This window comes from Musa acuminata, chromosome BXJ1-1 (genome assembly GCF_036884655.1).
Source record: "Musa acuminata AAA Group cultivar baxijiao chromosome BXJ1-1, Cavendish_Baxijiao_AAA, whole genome shotgun sequence".
NCBI lineage: Eukaryota > Viridiplantae > Streptophyta > Magnoliopsida > Zingiberales > Musaceae > Musa > Musa acuminata.
The window spans coordinates 10,344,940-10,369,608 of record NC_088327.1 but is presented as its reverse complement, the minus strand read 5'-3'; the positions used below and the strand labels follow the sequence as shown (position 1 = coordinate 10,369,608).

Here is a 24,669-nt window from a genome sequence, read left to right as displayed (position 1 = left end):
CTTTTCCCAGTAATTGCACTGTTTCAGAAAATATTTGACTTACATTAGTGCTTAAAATGGACATTTCAATGGAAAAAATAAAATATAATGAGTTCTTGCTTGTTTGATGATCAAGGACCCAGAGGCTTTTTCATTCCAGAAACTATCCGGAATCCTACTCAGGTAAAAGATAAGGCCAAGAACAGAGAATGATATTAAAGAAGATTTACTTTGATTTCCTCTTTCTTTTTTATGTTTCCCATACTGTTACAAGAGTTTTGGTTGAAGTGATTTTGCAATCTTAGTTGTCCCTTCTACTTTGCAGTCTATCAGAGTCTTTTATATGCCATTATTGTTCTTGATTCTTTGCTCTTTTGAAGTTTTGGGTTTTGGATTTCATTCATGAAAGTATTCGACTGTATCCTTTAATTCCCATGAAGAACTCAACAGCACAAGAAGAGCCATTTGCGCCACACTCGAGGAATGGCCTTTGTTGCTTCGTGCACGAGTCATAAGGTGAGCAGCTTCTTGACAAGATCATATGTCACTTGCTGCTGTTGGACACGCTACAGAATGACAACGATCTCATTTCATTGTGGTCAGTAAGTCCTTTCTATCTGCTGTTATTTTAATGTTTGCTGCAGCACTTGATGATCAAAATGTTTATGTTGCCCTTTCGTAGCTTCTTAATTGGTATCTCAGTATCCTTTATAGCTGCATTGAATCTGCTTCGAATGCCTCTTCGTTTCTTGTTCTTATCACACTATCATCCCATATGCGCTTCTCTTAGTCGATTCCATGAAGTTCTTTGGTGCGTAAGACATGATAGTATTTAGTTCCCACCATTTAGAAAGCTGACCTCTGCAGTGGGATTATGTGCTGGCTTCAGTTAAGGTGTAGAACAGAGAGAGAGAGAGAGAGAGAGAGAGAGAGGACAGTAAATAATGGGTCATAGTCTGTTCTTGTTCTGTTGCCTGTCGATCATTACCAACATCAGCATTATAGAGTGCAGACATTGTATTGGTCTTGGTAGATTTCACACAGCTTTCTCAATCACCATCAACCTTGGTGAAGATGACATGAGGAGTTAGAATAGAGGAGGAAATGATATGTTGTTTGAGCAAGAAGGTAGGCAACCTGCGAGGATAAAGAAGAATGAGAGCATTTAATCTTCTGATTCCCCTGTGAAATCTGTGTAGTTTTGGGGGATGGAATCACTGCAACCTGGAACTCAAGACTGTAAAGCTTTCTTTCTCTAAGGAAAATTTTGAGTTCCAACGCAGTGTGTTGCAGGAAGCGGGGGCGACAGGTCGGGGCCTAATCTATTGTCCTCCAATCCCCCCTCTCCTTTCCACCACCACCACCAGCGGTCCACCACGCACACCACCGCTTGCGCGTGCACTTCGATCGCCGAGCCGCGATCGGTGCCGTCCGCTGGCATCATCGTCGATGGCGGATGCCGACGCATGCATGCATGCATGGGACAAAAGCGCAGGTCCCATGACAAAAAGGACGAGACGTAGTCAAAAAGTGCCGCATAGCTAGCTAGCTTCTCCCTACCCTAGCTAGATCTCTTCATTCCATCCCACGTTTTGGACTCCGCCCCCTGTCTCTCTCTCTCTCTCTCTCTCTCTCTCTCTCTCTCTCACGCACCCACTCCAAAAGAGCAGAGCGGTGCCGGCCTTTTCTCGCTCCCAAATTGCTGCTTTTGGTGACGTTTTTGGGAGGCCATGATGAGAGAAACAGAGATGGTGGTGGCGAGGAGAGAGAGATAGAGAGACAGAGAGGAGCAGAGCAGTACTCTCTCCTTCTGTCTTTCTCTCTCCTTTCCCCGTTTGTCTTTGGCGTCCGAGCGTGACGTCACCAAAGGAGGGCCTGTCGCGTGTGGAGCGAGCAGCATCGCAGCGTTCCCCCTCCCCTGGCCGCTGGGTGGACCCGCGGCCGTCGATGGCTTCGTTAGGCTTTGCATCAAGGGTGGAGTCACTCCTCCCTCGAACAACCCCCCGAAACGTACGTGACGAGACTTCCCATTGCCGCTCCTAATGGCTGGAGCGTGAAGAGTGATCTTGATCTCTGTCGAGACATTGAAGAACCACGCGTGCACTAATTGCGCGGTCAAAGCTAGATGCTTTTCTACACAAATCAATTGCTCTCCTTGCGTAGCAGAACTCTCTCTAGATTTGACTGGGGATTCAGTCAACCTAGGTCGCTGTAATCCCCATTGTAGTGGACCTCCGAGGATGCTTAGATTCTCGCACAAAGCTTATCCCATCTTCTTGCTTAAGTGCATTAGGTGAGGTGATGATATATTTGCTCATCTTTAGGACAGAGTATGGACGAATGAGCAGCCCTCCCTGTTCATTCCTTTGATTAGAACTGTGCTCTGTCTCTCTCTTGCTGCCGCTGCTGCAACGACTCTGCGACAGTTCCCCTGATTCCGTGTAGTGCTCGTCTTTCTCTGCTCCCCTTCCTAAAGCTGCCACAACACTCAGCAGAGCAGACCATGAGTTAAAGAAGCCGCTTTGCTTCGTAAAGAAAACAAGATAAAGAAGGAAAACGCATGACGTAGGAATGGGATTAAGGAAAAGAGATCGACGACGATTATCAATGGATGGTAGAATAGGATTAGCCAAGGGTATTTGAAGAGAGAGAGAGAGGTGAATCATGGCGTCTTCCATCGACGAAAGGTCGGTATCTTTATGGCGAAAAGAGGGAATAAAAAGATAAAAAGGAGTGCACTGAATTCGACTACTCATTGCAATGCTGCTATAGTTTCGCGTGCTTCTTTGGCTGCCAACAAAAATTTCGACCTTTTCTTACAGCAGCGGGTGGCCCTCCTCTCTTCCTCCTCCCCTTCCTCCCCCCACCGACGGCGACCATTGGAGGCCCACGTCGCTCCCTCCCTCTTATATATCTCTATCTCTCGCCGCAGCTTTATAAGCCGGCCCACTGCAAACAAGTTACAGGTCTTGGTGCTTACCACTGCGTCTGCAATCGATTGATTCCTTCTCAGTGAACTTGGACAATTTGGTATCTTGCTACTTCGGCTTCTTCGGACCTAACGCTTGTTCGATTTCATTTCGTTTTCTGCTGGCCGGACGCACGCTTCTGTGCTCAGAAGTCCGTGCTTCTGGAGTAAAGATGAGAGTTTCAGCTTAAAGATGGGATTTTGATGCTGTATGTTTCATCCTGCCGGGACGGATATCGCTGATGCTCGGGAGATGCTTCTTTCCGAGAAAAGAGCGGTTCTGTGCTTGAAGATGTAAAGTGGATGATGCTAAAGTGGTGTCCTCCGAATGCTAATGCTGTTGAAGTATGTTCAATGGGCCATTGCTTCTGGTGTTTGGAATGTGACACCACTGACTTCGTGTTAGGGTGTTTTAAGGGAGGTTTTTGGTTCACGGGATGAAGAGCGCAGCGTGGAGGTTCCTCTTCTGTTGCGGGGAGAGGCTGTTGTTGAGCATTCTGCCTTCAGTTTTGTCTCAATTCAAGAAGTTAATCTTCTAAGATTGCTGGTTAAAGATGTCTTCCGTTCAAGCAAATGTCCGAGCCGCCGGTCTAAACACCGCTGCAGCACTGCTAGATGAAATGAAGCTCTTGGGTGAAGTTCCAAGCAAGCCAAGTGAGTGATTTGCTTCTTCATTGCACCTTCTTGTATAATGCTAATTTTGCATAACTGTAATATTCGGTGGAAGTTTGCTCATTTACTTAAGATTTTTTTTGTTTGTTCATTCACTTGTTATTGAATTGAAGAAAATATTCAGCTTACTATTATTTGTAGGTGCAAGAAAGGTGTTAAATTCTGAGCTTTGGCATGCCTGTGCTGGACCACTTGTATCATTGCCTCAACCTGGCAGCCTAGTATACTATTTTCCACAGGGACACAGTGAACAGGTTCTTTTCTTTCTGATCATCTCATGTATTGTGGATACAGATTCTTGTCTTGTCTTTATATCATCTTTCCTGAAGATCACCTAGCTCGGAATCTTCGGCAGCAAAATGACATTAAAAAATTTGCACAAGCATTTGTTAATAGAAAAACAGACTTCAAATTTCTCGTCTTATTGATTTTAATTGTGATTTGACCAACAGTCTTATCTGTCCAGAAAGTTTCTAACAAACCTAGATTAACACTTGAGTGATCTGGGTTAAGAATGAAAGACTAAAATTTTGATAGAATGGCTTCTTCTGCACGATAAAAGTTTCAAAACTTTTATTCATATTATGATTGGAACGCCATCGAAAATCAAATATGTTGGGCAGGATTAAATGCAACTCACATTTAAACATTACATATCCATACAAATTTTTATTGGGTAGATTTGGATATGTTGTGATTTATGGGATGGTCGACGTTGCCAGGTTTCCTTTTAGCCATAATTTCTGAGCCAGAAAAAGATATTGATCAAGTTATTGTTGCAAAAATTTAAATATTTTCATTCCTTGGTTTGTTAATTATCTTCTGGTTTCTTGTCAGGTGACTGCTTCAACTAGAAAAATAGCAAACTCACAGATTCCTGCCTACACAGATCTCCCATCTCAATTGATGTGCCAAGTTCACAATGTTACACTACATGTGAGTATAGTAGGTGATGTTGGTTTTCTACGATTTCTTTATTTAAAATATTTATGAATACTTGCCTTTTTCTGATTGGCACATATTCCTAGGCTGACAAGGAGACGGATGAAATATATGCTCAGATGACCCTTCAGCCAGTAACTTCTGTAAGATTTTCATCTTGCTTCGTTGAATTACATATTTTGATATTTATGTTTCCATTTCTGGGAATCAGATTTCTCACATAATAATCATTGATGTTGTCTAGACAGCTTTTATGTCGCTTTATAAAAGACAAAGAAACCAAAGTTAGCTAGTTACTTTGCTAATTGATGTTTTCCCTTAGCTTTTGGAGATTCAGTCACAACATATTGTAATTCTATGTCTGTGTGCAAGTTAATCTTGTTAGTTAAAATGAGGCTTCTCTTTTCTTGTGGGAGAATTCAATTACAACTCATTTTAGTTTGAGAAGGTGAAACTATAAGAGTGCAACAAAAAAGTGTGCATTTGTCGATTCCTAATATTGTTCTCCAAGACTTGAGTTGAGAGAAGATGTTCACTAGGTGGATAAGACCTGAGTGCTTTACAGTGACCTAGAAGCTTGCATTTGCAATCCAGCACTTCATGGCTCATGCAACACTATCATGAAACTATGATGGAATTATAGTGAAAATCAAAATGTACTTTTTGAGCTATTAGTTCAAGAGAGGATTCCTACTAGTATTGTGATTCTTATCTTTCTCTTTTCCTTTCAGGAAAATGATGTCTTTCCTATTCCAGATCTAGGTCATACTAGATGTAAGCACCCAACTGAGTTCTTCTGTAAGATTTTAACTGCAAGTGATACTAGCACACATGGTGGATTCTCAGTACCTCGAAGGGCTGCTGAAAAGCTATTTCCACAGTTGGTGAGGAGTTGGTTAATTTTCTGCTGACTTTCTATTGGACATGCCTTTAAACTTGCTTATATTTCCCAGGATTATTCAATGCAACCTCCAAATCAGGAACTTATTGTCAGGGATTTGCACGATAACTTGTGGACATTTCGACACATCTATCGTGGTAGGAGTATAGGCATATTTTGGTTTACCATTACAACCATGTTGTTATAATTACTTTCTAGCAAATTCCAACTTTCTCATCTTAGATGATTTCCTAGAAATTCAACAAATGGTTTAAGTAGGGATATCCTGCATTGTTTTGTCCCATACTCTTGTGCTCACAAATAAGCATTTTCTGCAAATGTAGAGTTCCACCATGTTACTTTTATTTATACCGATACAAGTGTTGTAAGTAACAGAGTGCTTTCCTCTTCTTTCCAGGACAGCCGAAGAGACATCTTTTGACCACTGGATGGAGTCTGTTTGTGGGTGCAAAAAGGCTTAAAGCTGGTGATTCTGTTTTGTTTATCAGGTAAAATGGCAGAACATGAGGAAATATGTTTCTGATTGTACTTATATTGCAATTTGATCTTCGGATTGGCTTTTCAAAACCTAGAAACTTGGAAATTATTGAATGATTGTTCTTTCATTGCTTTAATTGTTGTATTCTACAAGATCATAGAAGATATAGTGTAGATTTCTTATAGCCAGTGTCCAGGTTCACAGAATACATAGTTATTCTCTGAAATTCTTAAAGGATAATTTTCTTGGTCTGTTCATGTTTATCTGTTCTTTTTTTTTTTATACAAACAAATTGGAAACTAACTGGATATAGTCTGATTGAAAGACATCATGAGGGTTAAAACAAAAAATTCCCAAGGACTTCCCATGATTATGCTCTTGCGAAGATGCCTCGTGAAAATTTTCGTCCTTCCAATAGTATCGCTGAAATTTCATATACCATGAGTGTGAAAGTAACAAATTATTGACGAGTTCAGGTTGGCAAAAATCAAAACTTGAGTTAGGTATGGGCTAGAGTTAGACAAAATGTCCATTTCTAATCAGTGTGTTATATACCCTACAGAAGGCTTTCTGACATTCTTGATGCACAATTTAAGGAATAAAGGGTTTGCAGATCCAGTATAAGCTAATCCATGATATCAAACAATTATAGAGTCTTATGAACAATTGTTGTACTGAAAAGGAAACCTACTGAAAATTGTTTGACTTGGATTTTCATTTTATATATCATATGAAGATAACTTACAATTTTTTACTAATCTCTTCTAAATGTGCACCAAACTGGTCTCATCCTGATTATTGACTGAGAATGCAAAGCATACCTACTAGTCCACATTTTTGATAAAAATAAAAAAGAATGAAGATTTGATCTGAGCGAGACCTTGATTCATTCAACCTAATCTAATAGTGACCAAGCAATTATGATCTGCTTCGATCAAATGACTAAAGTTGAAGCTAATCTGGTCTTAGAGTGAGGGAAGTTTTTGCTGGAACTTACATCTCAAACAATGGGGCTGTTTTCGGATCTGTTTGTTTGTCCCTCATCTAGGTTGGTTCAGGTATGTTGGATGGGTTGGAGAAAAAAGGTCACCCCTATGAAAAGTCATCAATTTATGAGAAGACAAATTCGAAATGATTTACTCTGTTCCTTTCAGACTGTTATTAGAGCTCAAGTATGGGGAACAAGGAAGCAGACATTCCCATGTTTCCTTTATTAGATGCTTGTTATTATGTGAAACCAGAAAGTAGGCTTCAGATATTTTTTTATAATCGTTGTTATGCTAGTCGGAACACAATCAAGCCTTGGGCAGGTTGACACATGAATAATGTATTGAAAATTTATTTAATTGCAATATATTGGAAGTTTGTGCTTATGTAGAAGGTAGTATGTTAGGAATTGCTATTTGAATAGCTGAAGATTTTTGGTTTTACTTGATGTATATACCTGCACATTATGAATTGCTGTATGGGGGTGGGGCTAGTTTGAGTATTTTATCTTTCGGTAAAAAAAGATCATCACTAGAAACTAATGAAATGTGTAGTGCATACAGGGATGAGAAGTCACAGCTACTCTTGGGTGTTAGACGTGCCAACCGTAAACAAACAGCCCTAACATCATCTGTACTTTCCACTGACAGTATGCATATTGGTGTCCTCGCTGCAGCAGCTCATGCTGCAGCAAATAGGAGCCCATTCACCGTGTACTATAATCCTAGGTACATTGTTTTTCTCTTGTTTGATCACCATGTTTTAAAACTTTGAGCTATTTTTGTTCTTGATTCTTATTTATTAATATTTCTTTTGTTTTTTTCTCAGAGCATGTCCTTCTGAGTTTATAATTCCTTTAACCAAGTATCATAAAGCTGCGTATACCCAGGTATCAATTGGGATGAGATTTGGCATGATGTTTGAAACTGAGGAGTCAAGTAAACGCAGGTTGTTTTCCTATCATCACTTTGTAGTCTTAAATATTCCTATCATCACTTTGTATTCTTACTGTTGGTATGGTAGTTGTTGTCAGTTGAAGCATAGCAATTGTTCTATGGGATCAAAGCATAAATATTTATTTATTTGTGATTTCGAGTATGTAACAGTACTAGTCATGTATGTAATAATTTAAAGTTATTTAAAATCAGGGATAATTGTTGATACAGGTTGGTTATTAACCGTCCAATTATAAACTGGTATGTGGACCAACCATTTCTAGTTCATACCATTGTAACTGGTGTACCAAACTATGCATAGTATTTATTGATTCGACCATGAACCACCAGTTATTGTTTAGTTTTGTTTCATACTACCTGGTATGATTACCATACCAAGCAAAACAACCAGATTTTAGAGTTTAAACATGGTGTACTGAGTGATAGACCTACTCCATGATCACCTATGTTCAATATCAAGATCTATTTTCTTCTTTTTTTTTTCCCTTTCTTTGCCTCCTCATATATGTTCTCTCTCTCTCTCTCTCTCTCTCTCTCTCTGTTCCCTTCTTTCGCCACTTCCTTCTCGCCATTGCATCACCACCACTGCCTCCTCCATCTTGCCCCATTGTCATTACCTTCTCCACCTTGTAAGGGTTGCTGCCTCCTGCTTGACCTCTGGTAAGCCTCTTCCTTTTCAGCCAAACCTTTCTTCCTCCCTCTTCTTCACCTTGTTTTCCCCTTTCCCTCTTATCTTCCTATTTCTCTCTGGTCCAGGCCATACAAACACATACCAAGTATCAGTATGTCGATACATATCAGAACCATACTGGTCCAGCTGCCGATTGGTAGTAGCACCTGACCGTGATTTCCGTTATGAATCCCATGGTTCATTGTTTTCTCTTATGGATCTCTTTTCTTCTTTTGCTACTGAATTTTTCATGATGAAAACTAGGAATTTCTAAATCGTCAGAAAAGGCTTACTTTGACCTATTGGTTCAGACTGCCAATGATGTATTTTTACTCACACCTAAGTAGGCCAAAATCTAACTTCTATTTCCACGGTCCTTAGGTGCTCATTATTTGTCAATCATTACTGCAGTGTTATACGTAGTTTATTATGATGCAATACCTCCACTGATTTGAATCATAAGAATTCTCTCCAGGACAAGAAATCCAATTAGCTGGACATGTTATCTTTATTATTACAACCAAACTGCATTAGTTTATTTTGCTTAATATGAAGAAACACGAGATATAAATAAATATAGCTTCTTTGGTTTTAGGCTTTTAGCACATGGCCATTCTCAGGGGCTCTTCTTCTTGAGGCATATGCCTTCTTTTCAAAGCTGCCACTTCTCCACCCAACAGAACCTAGCTTACCATTATAGATGATGCCCTTCCTTTGGTGGAAAGTTTATAGATTAAGTTTGGAAGAAATCTTAAATAATTTTCTTTGGTGGAAAGTTTATAGATTCATTTAATTAGGCAATTATGGTTTTCTGAACAATCTTATTGGTAATGATAAGCTTAGCTATTTTCCTAGTGGTTTGCCTCAATGACCATGGGGAAATTTTCAAGTGATGTGTCTACATGCTTAGAAGTATGTGATGTATAAACATGAATTTGGCACATCTGTATGTGTTTGTATTCCAACATAGTAATGTATCTAATATCTTTGTGAATTTGCATCATGCTGCCCAAATGTGCCGGATGATAATTATTTTCTTTGTTGCTTAAGATCTACAAATTCAGTAAACTCATTATGTAGCATCTATGGACCTTCTTTTTAATAGGATTTAACATCCTAAAATGTGTTGCTTGTTCTTGTAGATACATGGGCACAATTGTAGGTATCAGTGATTATGATCCTGTAAGATGGCCTAATTCAAGGTGGCGAAACCTTCAAGTGAGTCAGCTTTTGCTCATGCATGTACAATAAAAAGATCAATGTTGATGATCGAAAATGATTGACTTCTCCTTTTGTGCTAATTTTGTGTTTCCAGGTGGAATGGGATGAACATGGTTATGGAGAACGACCTGATAGGGTCAGCTTATGGGAAATTGAAACCCCAGAAAGTCTTTTTGCATTTCCTAATGTAACTTCAAGTTTAAAAAGACAATGTCTTCCTGGATATGTAGGTGAGTATTTTCATATTGCTTGGAAGATAACTCTTTGCGGCTTTTCTTGTTTGTAACCATCAGTGACAAAAAAAACTGCTATCACATTGATTTCTTATGTGATTTTCTAATCGTAGCACAGGTGGGAACCAAAGATTGATGTAGAACTTGTTTGTGAAATTTTATTCTCATTGCAAAAAAAATTTCTCCTTGAGATATATAATGTGATATATCCTGCCCATATTTTGGTTCCTAGGAATTTTATCTTGTTTAATAATGAACTAAAATTTTTGTCAAATATTATATTTGAAAATGCAGCACAATATAACTTTTCCTTTTTCTGTGGACACCTGGCTAGAAATACCAGGAACCCTTAGCCCTAAGATTTACTGGAATATAAGATACCAGTCTGATGTATGCTGTGGAAATGTTTCCATTTAGTTATGTTCCTAATTTTCCTACATTTGCTATAATACCATTTCAACAATCATTTTATCATGAAGTGTAATTTATTTGCACCAGTGCCATTCCTGGTTAGCAAAGATTCTGACAATGTCAAAGTGTGGTTGTTATCATGCAAAATGCACTCCACTAAAATTTCATTAACCAACCAAAGTTAGATTCAATAGCTAATGATAAAGTCAACAAAATAAAAGGTATGTATGTGCTTTGAGGATTGGTTTGACAGTAGCCTAAACTTATATTAGGATTACAGCAGTCAGTAGACCATGACCTTAAGGGGACAGCTGCAAATAAATATTGTTTCCCAGTGTGCATGTGCAAATTAATGCTTTGAAGGGTCAGATTTGTGATTCTTTTCATAATGTCATACACTTTGGATTGTAACATCTTGATTATATTGCTTATGTGTTGCAGGTCCTGCAATAAACAATCATTTTGTAAATTTGAAACCATTTCCAAAGCCAACTGAAGATGGCAATGTCGACACACAGCACTTCTTCGCCGGCCTTGGGTCAGAAAATCTTTTAAGGCTTCTTAACAAGCCTTGTAATCCTAATCGTGATGGCCTGCTTGCACATCACCAGTCCATATATGCCAGTATTTTGCAGAATGTTAGAAATAGTGAACTCTCAAGAAGCTTCTCAGTAACTATGCCAGCACTGCATACAGTGGGAAGTTCTACTCGGCAGGAAGTAGTCACCACAGCAGCAATGCAGCAGAAACAACATTTCTCTCCACAGCAAGGTATGGATCCTTTACAAAATGTTGTATCACAAGAACATAGGCTTTATTTGGTGCCCACCCAGGGCATTAAATTAGATTTCGTATCAGGGACACAAGTGAAGTCCCAAGTATCAGATTGTGAGGAAGCACGTCCAGCAGAGCATGAACAAAATTTTCAAGATCATAATGCACGAGGTGAGAATGGAATCAACCTGCAGGGGAGTGAAGATGCATCATTGCATGAATCCATTCCTCAGCAGTCAGAGGTGGCTTCTGTGGCATTTCCTGGAGATTTGGATAGTCAATCGGATGATATGATCAAAACAATTTCCCATGACATGCTGGCGGAACACATGGACCAATTGTCAAAACATCAAAATGGTGAAAGTTCTACAAGTACATGCCCATTTGATCGTGTGAATCTTGCAGCTCAGATATCTGCCAATCCAGCCCTACAAGTGAAGGAACAGAGTGATCACAAACTTGTTCAGCAGCAGAATGATCCATCTAGAACACAGTCTCCTGGGTTACATGCAGCACAATCATTGGACATGTGCAATCTAAATTACTTACTTCCACATCAGGACTGCTCGCATCCTATCTTGGATAATGATGATTGGATGACGCAGCATTCATGCCTTCAATCCTTTATGGGTTCATCAAAGACTCCAGAATTTCCCTATATTAACAGTAAGCTGGATTCCTTTTATCTCTCTGCAGCCGAAAATGCTACAACTTCCTCTGCAGATATATCTTCTATGGCAAATCCCAACAATTTTGAGCCCACAGAGACATTTCAGCTCTCTTGCATTTCGGATTCAGGAACACCCCAGCGCATCACAACAGATATTCAAGAATTTTTAGGCACACAATTAAACTCGCTAGATGATGAGCTGCTTGTCCAAGGCATCCTTTCATCTGAGGTTCACAACTTAGATGTTCAAGGAGACTGCACTGTGTTGCAGGGTGTATCTAACTCATATGGGGTAATGGACTTGTCCGAGGAGAGCAACAACCAGGGTGAGACAATTAGCAATCTCCGTTTCGACCCTAGCAATGAAAGCATGGATATGGGTCATGTTCCAGGTGTGGCCATAAACGGCCTCAGTCCAATAGGATCTTCCAGGTTTCAAATTCCTTCAGTGATGCCTGTTTGTAATTTCACTACAAATCAGGAATCAATGTCTCACATTACTTCAAAAAGAATGACAGACTCAGTGTTCTCGCTACAAGATGTCCCTGACAGCTCTGCAGGTACATCATCTGCCAGCATAGCTACAAATGATTACAGCTTATACCGAGGTTCCAGGAAGCCAGCATGTCAACAACCTTTAAGAACATACACTAAGGTGGAATACTAGTTTCGAATATTGGAACTTCTTCAAGAATAAGCAAAGTAAATTATCTTTTTTACTAATAAGTGATGCCATCTATGTTGAACAGGTTCAAAAAGTAGGATCTGTTGGAAGATCAATTGATGTAACACGCTTTAGCAATTATTGTGAATTGAGATCTGCAGTTGCCTGCATGTTTGGATTAGAGGGACAACTGGATGATCCACGAGGTTCAGAATGGAAGCTTGTTTATGTAGATTATGAAAATGATGTTCTTCTGGTTGGGGATGATCCATGGGAGTAAGTGTCGACTTTCCTTTCCCTTCTTCATGCAATTGCTTAGATTCATTAATATCCCAATAAGCCCAATAAGATTCATCTTTTCTGAAATATGTTTTAATAATATTCTTTTTCTTCAGATCTTTGTAATTTGTATATAAAGGTGATTTGGCTTTTCACTATAGACCTTTTTCTCATCATTTGTGCACCTATTTTATCTAAATTTAGTATTGTGGTGCAAACCCACAATTAAGGAAATTTGAGAGTACCATCATGTGGATCATAGAGCTTTAGGTTTCAAATGTTTACTCGGGTTATCTTTCTTCCCAGACAAATTTGACTGAGCTACCCTACCCACATTGGCTTTGGATTCCTTTCCATGTTAAGAGTAAATAAGGACATAGAGCTATGTCAAATTTTGTACCTTAAGGATCCTCGTTTACATAAATTTCGCATACCAATTCAAGAATATTGTCCTGATTACTGAATGACCAATGCAAGTTTGACTATTCAATTTAGTTGCTTTTGTTGCACCAAGTCGTGCATGCTTCTTGGATGGTTAAGTTGCAATAATGAACTAGTCTTCCTCCCCGAGCTATGAAGCTGGGGAGTCATGGTTGATTGCATGATTTCAGCAAAAACAGAAAGGAAATTTCCTGTCTAGTCATGGTCGATAGCATCCTAACCATCTTGGTTGTCCTCTGACGGGATAAAGGTCCTCTCCAGGTCGCTGAACTCTTATAAGTGCAGCTTTGTGCCAGAGATGCATGGCTTGTGGTGTCTGCTTTTGCTGGGATGGCCCCAAGAATCCTTCTTGTGCTCTAACCACCAAGAAAGGAAGAAAATACTGGAAATGGAGAAAATTATAATGGCATCTTTAGGATACATAGACATAATGGTTCCTTGCACATCTTTAGTCCATTGCCAGTATAATTTTCTACTTCCTCTCTCTCTGTCTCTCTGTCTCTCTCTCTTAACATAGTTATTGATAGTGTTCTTTGGACAGCCATTTTATACCACAATTTGAGTATCTTGATATCGTTGCCGAGAAATGTGCTAGAGAATAGATGTTTTTGTTGTGTGTTTCTTGAGTGTTCAGTTTACATATAATCATAGTTTCGTAAGTATATTTCAAGCATCATTTTGTATGGTCTATCTGCCAAAGCCAATCTGAAATCAATATTCTCATTGGGGTTTTTAATCGGTTGACCGTCAAGTCTATCATGGCTCCATGTCCTGTTCATAAAATATCCACCCAAGGAATGATTTAGTTCAAGCTATATCATGTCTCTCTAATTGCTAACAGTTGATTGCTTCTCTGCACCCGTAGGGAGTTCATAAGCTGTGTCAAATGCATCAGAATTCTATCACCTTCTGAAGTGCAGCAGATGAGCCAGGAAGGCATGCAACTGATGGATGGTTTTGCATGAACCATCAAGTAGAAGCAAAGACATCTCTCAAGACATTGCTCGTGATGACCATGCAGCTCGGAGAATGAAGCAAAGACATCTAATGTTTCCCAATGAACTATTTGTATTTTTTTCTCTCCCGTCCATCTTGTATATTATTTGCTCTTTTTCGTTCAAGCGAGAAAAGGTTATGCTTATTGGAAAGCTTCATGTAATGAAGCATTTATCTCGCGATCACTTGAAGCCCATAAATGATGGCTATTGTATGGAATGTAAAACCTAAACGGTTTAATTGGTGTGGGTTTTAGTGTAGCAGTGGTTCCCTACTGTTATTTCTTGCCAAAAAAAAGAAAGGATGTCACTAAATGGAACAATGCTGTCAAGTATGAATGTTCATGTAACTTAAGGATTCCATTCCCATGTTTGCTGCAAAATTGGTGTTTCTGGATGTTACCAACTCCTACAGCTATCTGCCCTTTGACATGTCTACAGCATATGAAGTTGAGCTACAGTCTTCCAAATCCAGCAAAATGGTTAATCAATGATTAACCAATGATTGATACACAAGCTGAATTGAAGACAATGCAATGCAGATTTACTGCTGTGAGCATAGAATAGTTACTTCTTTCTTTGCATCACCTTCCTAATGAACGTAATTAGTGACTATACACACATAATTAGTCCCATGTTTCACTTATTTGGAATACAGTAAACGAGCAAACCTGTTTGATGAAATGACCGGCCGACATGAAGAACTCAAGCGCCTCGATGGTGCGGCTCGTCTGCCCCAGCGACGGGGCGCCGCCCTCGTCCAATGCGTTGATCGCGTGCACCAGATCGAACACCGAGTCGTTGGAAGGGAAATCTCTGAGCCGGCGAGAGGTGCAGCGGGTAGAGGCCCCGAGCCGCCACGAACTCTTGCTTCAGCTTTCGGCCGATCTCGAGGTGACGTTCCTGACGGCCACCCGAGTGGCGCGGTTAGCAGCTCCACCTCCGACATCAAACCCGATCTGGACCCCACCATCGCCCAGACAGAGGTAGGCGTGAAAAGGGTTTGTATAAAGTTTGAGTGTCTTCTCTCTTCCAACAAAAATAATGCATAAAGCACAAATAATGTGTAAAGTTTGGTTGGATTCACATAGAAAAAAAAATAAAATTTAAGTGGGCATAAATGAGAAAAAAAAAAAAAAAAAGCTTGCAAGAGAAATTACATCAATTACTTAAATTATTATTTTTATATATAAAAAAATATTTATGAGATATTTAATGCACGAGTAATCAATCTTCTTTTGAGGATTTTATTTGAGCTCGTGGGATTACGAGGCCGAGTGTATGGGCCATTTGACTGGGCTTAAGCCCACATAACACCGCTACTTTCTATGAAGTCAATTGGCCACTGTTCGTTCTATCACACCCATTACCTTCGAACAAACACAATCCCATGCTCCAGCTTTCCACCCCGCAGCGCCGAATCAAGGCGGGCCTCACCGCTCCCTCCGTCCGCTCCTTTAATCTCCTCCTCTCCTTCCTCCTCTTCGAAGCTCGCAAGCCCCGCCTCGTCCTCTGTCTCTTCTCCCAGATCACCTCCAACTCGCTCCCCGTGGACCCCCGCACCCACTCCCTCGTCGCCCGCGCCCTCGTTCGATCCCGCCGCTTCCACGACGCCGGTCGCTTCATCTCCCGCGCTCCTCTAGACTTCGGTTTCAGGAGATCCCTTGTCGAGTCGCTCATCCGTCGTCTCTGCGTCGCCGAACGAAATCCGGACGGAGCCCTCTGTCTCCTGCAAGAGTGCGTCCGGAACCGTGGCGTCTTCCCCTCCCTCGCCTCCTTCCGCTCGGTGGTTACGGCATTCTGTTCTCTGGGTAGGTTGGATAGAGCAGTCGAGGTGTTGGAGGCCGCAGCTGATAAGAAAGACCGTATCTTGACCGACAATTTCGTTTGTAGTTCCATTATCTCCGGGTTCTCGAGGATCGGGGAGCCGGCGCTTGGTCTGGAGTTTTACGAAAGAGCAAGGAAAGTCGATGGCTTTCTGCCTAATCTCGTCACCGTTACGACTGTGGTCGATGCACTGTGCAGAGAAGGTAGAATCAACGAGGCATGCGATCTGGTTCGGAATATGGAAGACCAGGGAATGGCGCTCGATGCCGTTCTGTATAGCTGCTTGATTGATGGGTATCTGAAGAGAGGTGACCTGATGGAAGGTCTTCGGAAGCACAAACACATGGTGGACAAGGGAATTACTCCAGATGTAGTTAGCTATACTAGCATCATTGATGGGTTGTGTAAAGAAGGAAGTGTAGAGAAAGTGATTGGTTTTCTCGAGGAAATGGAGAGCAAAGGTGCGCATGCCAATGTGGTGACTTTCACAGCTGTAATTCGTGGTTTCTGCAGAAGGAACAAGTTGGAGGAAGCATTTCATGCCTTGAGGAAAGTGGAAGAGTTGGGATTTGTTGCGGACGAGTTTGCATATTCTGTATTGATTGATGGATTATGTAGGAAGGGAGATTTGGATAGAGTTTTTAGTTTGCTTGAGGAATTGGAGAAGAAAGAGATTAAAGTAGGAACCGTGACATATAACACATTGATCAATTCCCTATGTAAAGCTGGCCAAGCAAGCAAGGCAAATGAGATCTCAAAGGGCTTTGCTGGTGATAATTTCACCTACGCGACATTGTTACATGGATACGTGAAGGAAATGGATGTGGCAGGCATCTTGGAGGTCAAGAGGAGATTGGATGAATCTGGCATTGTTCCTGACATTGTTACTTGCAATGTTCTTATCAAGGCTTTGTTTATGGCAGGTATGATTCAAGATGGTTGTAAGCTGTTTGATGAATTACCTGAGATGGGCTTGTCTGCAAATTCAATTACTTATTGTACTGTGATTGATGGCTACTGTAAGGTAGGATTGATTGAAAAGGCACTTATGGTGTTTGACGAGTGTCAGAGAGATTCATTATTTGCTAGTGCTTCTACCCATAATTGTATTATCAGAGGACTATGCAGACAATACATGTCAGAAATAGCTATGGAAGTTTTTGAAGACCTTGTTGAGAGAAACCTATCCCCTGATTTAATTACTTGTAGGATGCTAATTCGAGCTATTTTTGGAAAAGGTGATGGTGAAGCAGTGTTGAGATTTATTCACAGAATGGAGAAATTAGAACCTGAGCTTCTCGTTTTGATATGCAATGAGGCTATTGTATTTTTATGCACAAAGGGATGTTTTTCGGCTGCATTGGATGTATATATTCTGTTGAGAATTAGATTCCTGGCAGTTATGAGCAAATCATACAATGTACTTCTGAAAAGCCTTTTACGAATTGGAGATAAACAAATCGCTGAACTTGTAATAAGTGAATTCATCAAGATATATGGAACTTTTGAACCTCAGATGACAAATGCCATGTTCCTTTACCTTAGCAAGAAAAATGTGGAGAAAGCTATTCGTTTTCTAAATATTAAGTGTATTTCAGTCGGTGCCTTGACCACGGTCATTGACACTCTTATTAAGGAAGGCAGAGTTGAAGATGCTTACCAGTTTTTATTGCAATCTGAAGAAAATGGAGTTCCTGTCGATGTATTTGTTTACTCTCTTGTGGTGGATGGACTTTGCAAGTCGGGTTATCTCGAAAGAGCTCTAGATCTCTGTGGAAGCATGAAAAAGAAAGGGATATACCCTAATGTTGTCATCTACAATTCTGTAATCAATGGTTTGTGCCAGCAAGGGTGTCTAACTGAAGCATTCAGAGTCTTTGATTCTTTGGAGAACCTTTCTGTGCCTCCTACAGTTGTTACTTATTCTACTCTTATAGGTGCATTATCTAGAGAAGGTTTCCTGGATGATGCAAGCCAATTATTTAAAAGGATGATCAGCAAGGGTATTATCCCAAATACACCAGTTTTTAACAAACTGATAACTGGGTATTGCAGCTGTGGATTGGTTGAAGAAGCCTTGGATCTCCTCTCAGATTTGGAAAAGAATTGTTTGAGTCCAGATGATTATACAATTGCTGCTATCCTAAATGGATTTTGTCAAAGAGGCGACATTGAAGGTGCCCTAGGTTTCTTTACTGAAAACAAAACCAGAGGATACTTTCCAGATTTCTTGGGTTTCATGAATCTCGTTGAGGGACTCTTTGCAAAAGGAAGGATGGAGGAAGCAAGGAGCATTTTAAGGGTTATGCTGAAGCGTGCAGAAATTGTAGATCTGATAAATAATTCTGGAAATGAGCTTCATGTAGAGTCCTTAGATAGTCTCCTATCTCTTGCATGCGAGCAAGGAAGAATCAAGGAAGTCATACTTGTTCTAAATGAAATTAATTATTTGTCTATATCTTCCACAAGGTCTAACAGTGGTAGGGTGTTTCTGAAACTAAAGGAGCTGCACGGTTCAGCTGTCATAGATACAGAAAACAAGATAGATGGAAGAGGTGCTCAGCATCTGCTGTTTGCAGATGTTCATGGGACGAATATAAAGGATGGATTTAGAGAGAAGGTGGACGGAGATAGTGACAAGGAGATTAATGAATATTTGACACGAAAACCACTAGTCTATGACTTTGCAACCTACTATTCCATCATTTCATTGTTGTGTCAACGAGGGGACCTACAGAAGGCCAATGAAGCAGCCAGAACGATTCTTCAAAATCCAGAGAAAGTCTTCAATCCGTCCATCCCAACTCTTTGAAGAGTAAAGAGTTTTGCAAGGGACTGGATAATGTTTTAACTTACTGGTATTGTAAGCTGAAACTATATATTAAAAGAGGTTCAAATCAGGTATTTGCAACTCTTTGAGTAGAGAGTTTACTAAGAGATTGAGAGAATTTATCAGGTATAGTGTCAATAACTGTTTGTCAAATATCCTGTTGTAAATCTCATATGACACAGTGATCATCCTTTTCTGTTGACATAACACTTTATTGTATAATGCTCATTTTACATAACTGTAATGTCTGCTAGATGTATGCTCATTTACCTCACATTTTTTTTGTTTGTTTATTCACTTGTTGTTGAATTGAAGAAAATATTCAGCTTGCTATTATTTGTAGGTGCAAGAAAGGTGTTCAATTCTGAGCTTTGGCATGCCTTTCCTGCACTATTTTCCACAGGGACACAGTGAACAGGTTCTTATCTTTCTGATATTCTCATATACTGTGGATACATCTTTGTATTATTTTTCCTAAAGATAACCTAGCTCAGAATCTTTGGCAGGAAAATGATATTTAAAAATTTGAACAAGTTTTTGTTAAGACGTAAGATGATTTTTTTTTTGTTTTTTTACAAGGGATAAGTGTGATAATATGTCATGGTCTATATCATCCAAACTAGTCAGCACCTTCCAAGTTGAAAATCTCGATAGAATGATTCTTCTAATCTATAAAAAGTTTCAAAATTTTTATTCCTATTATGATTGGAATACTGTTAGATTACATATGCTCATTAGGATTAAATGCAACTCTCATTTAGACATTACATATCCATATAAACGACCCCAAGGGCATAGAAGACTTGTTGTTTGTGGCCTACCTGGTGGTGTGGTCCTAAAGAGAATAATAGTTTAACACCCTAAAGAACTTACGATCTGCTCACACCTTTGGTGGGAGCATTTTAAATCCTTCGGATTCATATACTAATTAAAGAATACGGAACTCAGGGTGTTTGTGTTAATTAATACTATATATTTTTTACTTAGGTTCAAGAGAGTTGCTCACTCTCCTCGGGAAGATCTCTCCCCCATGGTCAACGCCAAGCACCTTTCCATCATAACTCCCATGGCCTCGCCAAGCACCTTTCCATCATAACTCCTATGGCCTCCTCCTCTTTACTTGTCGCCATTACTCGTGTCTTTGCCCAATTGATAATAACTGTTAGGTATACTTTGTCTACTCAAGTGACATGGAGAGTAGGTTATTGTTCTCATCATCCACGATTCCTCTCAAGTTGCTCGTCTCTTTTAATCTAGCAACAACGAGAGGCATAACCTACTACAATATCCATAGTTGATATATGGGTTATAAGATTTGCCAGTTATATGATATGTAACAACGAGGGGCATAACCTACTTCAATATCCATAGTTGATATATGGGTTATAAGATTTGCCAGTTATATGATATGTTTGATATTGTTTGACTGTGGCCCATACTTAACTCAAGTTTTTATTTTTGCCCATTTGAACTTATCAATAATTTGTTACTTTCACACTCATGATATTTGAAATTTCGAAGAAAATTTTAACAAGGCATCTCCGCAACAGCATAATCATAGGAAGTCCTTGAGAAAATATTTTTTGAACCCTCATGATGTCTTAAAAACCAGCACATATCCTGTTACTTTCCAATTGTTCGTATAAGAATAGAACAGATAAACTTTGAACGGACCAAGAAAATTATCCTTTAAGAATTTCAGAGAATAACTCTATATATTTTATGAACCTGGACACTGGCTATGAGAAATCTACACTATATATCTTCTATGATCTTGTAGAATACAACAATTAAAGCAATGAAAGAACAATCATTCAATAATTTCCAAGTTTCTAGGTTTTGAAAAGCCAATACCAAGATCATATTGTAATATAATTACTATCAGAAACATATCTTCCTAATGTTCTGCCATTTTACCTGATAAACAAAACAGAATCACCAGCTTTAAGCTTTTTTGCACCCACAAACAGACTCCATCCAGTGGTCAAAATAGTCTCTTCGGCTGTCCTGGAAAGAAGAGGAACGCACTCTGTTACTTACAACATTTGTATCGATATAAATAAATGCAACATGGTGGAGCTTTATATTGGCAGAAATTGCTTATTTGTGAGCACAAGAGTATGGGACATAACAATGCAGGATATCCCTGCTTAAACCATTTGTTGAATTTCCAGGAAATCATCTAAGATGAGAAAGTTGGAATTAGCTAGCAAGTAAGTATAAACATCTTATCCACCTAGTAAAAGTTGGAATTTACTAGGTCTTATCCACCTAGTAAACATCTTCTCTCAACTCCCAAGTATTGCAGAACAATATTGGGAACCAAAATGAGTGGTAATCGAATTCTCCCACAAGAAAAGAGAAGCCTCATTATAACTAACAAGATTAACTTGCACACAGACGTAGAATTACAATATGTTGTGACTCAATCTCCAAAATCTGTAGGAAAAACATCAATTCGCAAGGAAACTAGCATGTCTTTTATAAAGCAACATAAAAGCTGTCTAGGCAAGATCAATGATTATTAGGAGAGAAATCTGATTCCCAGAAATGGAAACATAAATATCAAAATATGTAATTCAGCGAAGCAATATGAAAGTCTTACACAAGTTGCTGGCTGAAGGGTCATCTGAGCATATATTTCATCTGTCTCCTTGTCAGCCTGGGAATATGTGCCAATCAATTGAGATGGGAGATCTGTGTAGGCAGGAATCCAGAAGATAATTAACAAACCAAAAAATGAAAAGATTTAAATTTTTGCAACAATAACTAGATCAGTATCTTTTTCTGGCTCAGAAATGATGGCTTAAAGCAAACTAGACAACGTCGACCATCCCATAAATCACAAAATAGCCAAATCTATCCAATAAAAAATAGTATGGATATGTAATGTCTAAATGTGAGTTGCATTTAATCCTGCATAGCATATGTGATTATCAATGGCGTTCCGTTCATAATAGGAATCAAAGTTTTGAAACTTTTAACAAGCAGAAGAATCAAAGTTTTGGGAGGGAGCCACGAGGTGGAAGGAGATGAGAAACCCCCGGAGGCGCGGGGACGCCCCAAGAATAGGACACGTAGGAGATGGACTTGCAGATGGTGCATCGCACGGACGACGCCCCCGGCGGGAGCTGCAGCGGGGTGTGGCAGTGGGAACAATCAATCAGCATCATCGTCAGACGGATCTGATCGAGAAGGCAGAGGCTCCGATGGCCCGTCGGCGGAGAAGATGGGAATGGAGGAGACGGAGGAGGGAGGAGCAGAAGAAACAGACGAAACGGACTGGCAGAGTTGACGTGGATTGGCTTTCTGTTTCTTATTTGCAGGTAAATTCAAACACCCGCCTTCGTCCTGTTCAAAAACATACGGCCCAGATATGGGGTATTATAATACGGCCCAGATATGAGTGTCCTGAGGAGATGTATTCAAGAATTAAAAACATGTAGTAGAATAAATAAATAAATAAATAAAATTATAAATTATAGAAGCTGCACATATTATTTTCATAGGAGTTCAACTTTCCATCGTTTATATTTTTCGAAAAAGTATATTTTACTTTTACGATATTTTTAAAAAACTTATTTATTTTTTTCTCGAAAGATATTTATTTTTTTATGATATCCTCTTTTGTAATCTTATAAATGTCCTTTATCAATATCTATCGCTTGTCGTTTTTACCCATGTAATCGTAATATGTTCTTCACCCATATGAATGACATCACATATAGTAGAACAAGTGGGTCCCCAGTAATCTTATAAGAGGAGGCACCTATTATTTGTGTTAATTAATATTATATTTTTTTACTTAAGTTATGGAGGGTTGTTCACACCCTCTTGAGCATCATTACCTCCGGGAAGATCTCTCCCCCATGGTCGTTGCTAAGTACCTTTTCGTCATAGCTCCCATGGCCTCCTCCTTCCTCCTACTTGTCGACATCATTTTACGCCCATGCCTAAATGACTAGCAATATCTAGGTATATTCTGTCCACTTAGGTGATATGAAGGGTAGGTTGTTACTCTCATCATCCATGCCTCTTCTCAACTTGGTCTTCTCTTCTGATCTAGTGACAATGAGGGGCGTATTCGATGAAGTAGAAGTATGCGATGATGAAGCCCAAGAAGAAAAAGTCTATCACCATCCCCATGCTTAGTTCACAACCAGTGTGGTGGAGGCAATGAAGTTTGTCACCATCACAATCCGAGGTGGGGTCGTCTGCACCTTCCCCTTTGAGCTATTAAAACTCCCGACACATCTTGTCCAAGCGCTAATCCATTTATCGTAGTTAGGCCCTTAGGGAGTTGCCTATTGAATATGTCAATTGAGTCTTCGATTCAAGTGACGTTGGGCCTTGGTGCGATAGTGCGTTGAACTCCACTGTAGGGAAGTGAGGTGCCCCTATTGGCAGTTTGGGCGGTCGAAGGCAATCCTGGGCTGCCGGTGTTGAGTCGGTTGAGGGAACCCCGACAAGTGCTGGTGCTAGTAGTGGTTAAGACATCAATCGCAATTATGATAGCTGCATAGTATGTTAGGCCAATTGGGGTAAAAGCGGTGCGATGGCCTTCATCATCCCTGTGAGAACCTGCACCTAATGTGTGAGGCTCAAGAATGCTTCAGCAAGGACAACCGAGTGCCTAACGTTCATCCTCGAAGGTGAAAGTTCTGGGTCATTGAACAAGCACCAGTAATACCCCAGTTTCCGAGTTGAGGTGGATGCATTCACCTAAGGAAAGGAGGACGGTTGCCCGTCTTGTGTGAATGTATCATGGGTTGGGTGCAGGGCTTCCTCACTAGAGCGTTACTGAGAGAGTTTACGGGCGAACATTCCTACAACATTAAGGCCTTCCTTCTAGCACCAAAATGTTGTAGGGAGAGTACCATCGACAATGAGTCAGCATGGTCTAGTCTTGACCCTAAGACGCGGGGTCGTCCAAGGAATCCTTGTGACAATCCTACAAGGTCATTGATGAGGCACCGAGGTATCCAAGGTGGCTTCGAAGTGATTTTTAGGTGGCTTTCGAGTACCCAAGGTGGTCCCGAGGTTGGGTAGATGTGGAATCCAGCTTCTCGATGGGCTCCTGCACAAAGGTCAGCGTCGAAGAGAGTTTCCTAACCTGAACCCTCCGAGATGGGCTCCTGCACAAAGGTTAGCGTCGGAGAGAGTTTCCTAACCTGAACCCTCCGATACCCAAGTTAGCTTTCGAGTGGTATATAGTGTAAATGAAGTTTTTTTAAAGAAAGGTCCAACCCTTGGGCCAGCGTCGGGGGTTGACTTTATACTTGATTGATCGAGGGAATCTTCTATAAAAATCTCAATGCCTCTCCTTTAGCGTCTTATCCACAGGGACGACAAAGAGCCTCTCATGACAGCTCGAACAGTCTCCCGTGGACTGTTGTCCACGAGGACCGACCGGGCTAACCCAAACGACTACTCGTGAACTGTAATTCATGGGGGCCGACAAATTATAACCATCTCTACATTATTGCCCCGTGGAGGGTGAGTCAGCCTTTTTTTTTTTTTTTGGCTCCTTTGTGACGTCCAGTTAAAAATATTCCCTATCAGGTGGTGGAAGAGAAGCCGACGCAAGCTCATAGGGGAAAACGCAGATACGTCTCTCGGCCGTGCTGCAGAAGCCAGAGAGAAGTTGATTTGCGTCGCATTCGCTGGAGAACAGGTGATGGGTCGATTCTTTAGATTCATGCCGACCCAATTCGTCGGCCAGTCATTTCATCGAACAGGTTTGGTCGTTTACCGTATTCAAAATAAGTGAA

The 24,669-nt window shown here is 40.2% G+C and overlaps 2 protein-coding genes across 2 annotated transcripts; both read left to right on the top strand.

Annotated features, from left to right (window-relative positions):
• The first annotated feature begins 610 nt into the window (after positions 1-610).
• LOC135586871 (auxin response factor 11-like) lies at positions 611-14,757 on the top strand. The gene is made up of 14 exons (XM_065180780.1): positions 611-3,601; positions 3,761-3,873; positions 4,457-4,555; positions 4,648-4,704; positions 5,293-5,445; positions 5,515-5,599; positions 5,860-5,950; positions 7,491-7,655; positions 7,756-7,875; positions 9,696-9,771; positions 9,869-10,004; positions 10,860-12,517; positions 12,612-12,802; positions 14,112-14,757. The coding sequence occupies exons 1-14, from the start codon at positions 3,502-3,504 to the stop codon at positions 14,209-14,211; spliced, it is 3,144 nt and encodes a 1,047-aa protein (XP_065036852.1). The 5' UTR covers positions 611-3,501; the 3' UTR covers positions 14,212-14,757.
• A 744-nt stretch (positions 14,758-15,501) lies between these two features.
• LOC135672313 (pentatricopeptide repeat-containing protein At5g57250, mitochondrial-like) lies at positions 15,502-19,163 on the top strand. The gene has a single exon (XM_065180774.1). It carries the CDS (start codon positions 15,632-15,634, stop codon positions 18,878-18,880), a length of 3,249 nt encoding a protein of 1,082 aa, XP_065036846.1. The 5' UTR covers positions 15,502-15,631; the 3' UTR covers positions 18,881-19,163.
• The last annotated feature ends 5,506 nt before the right edge of the window (positions 19,164-24,669 follow it).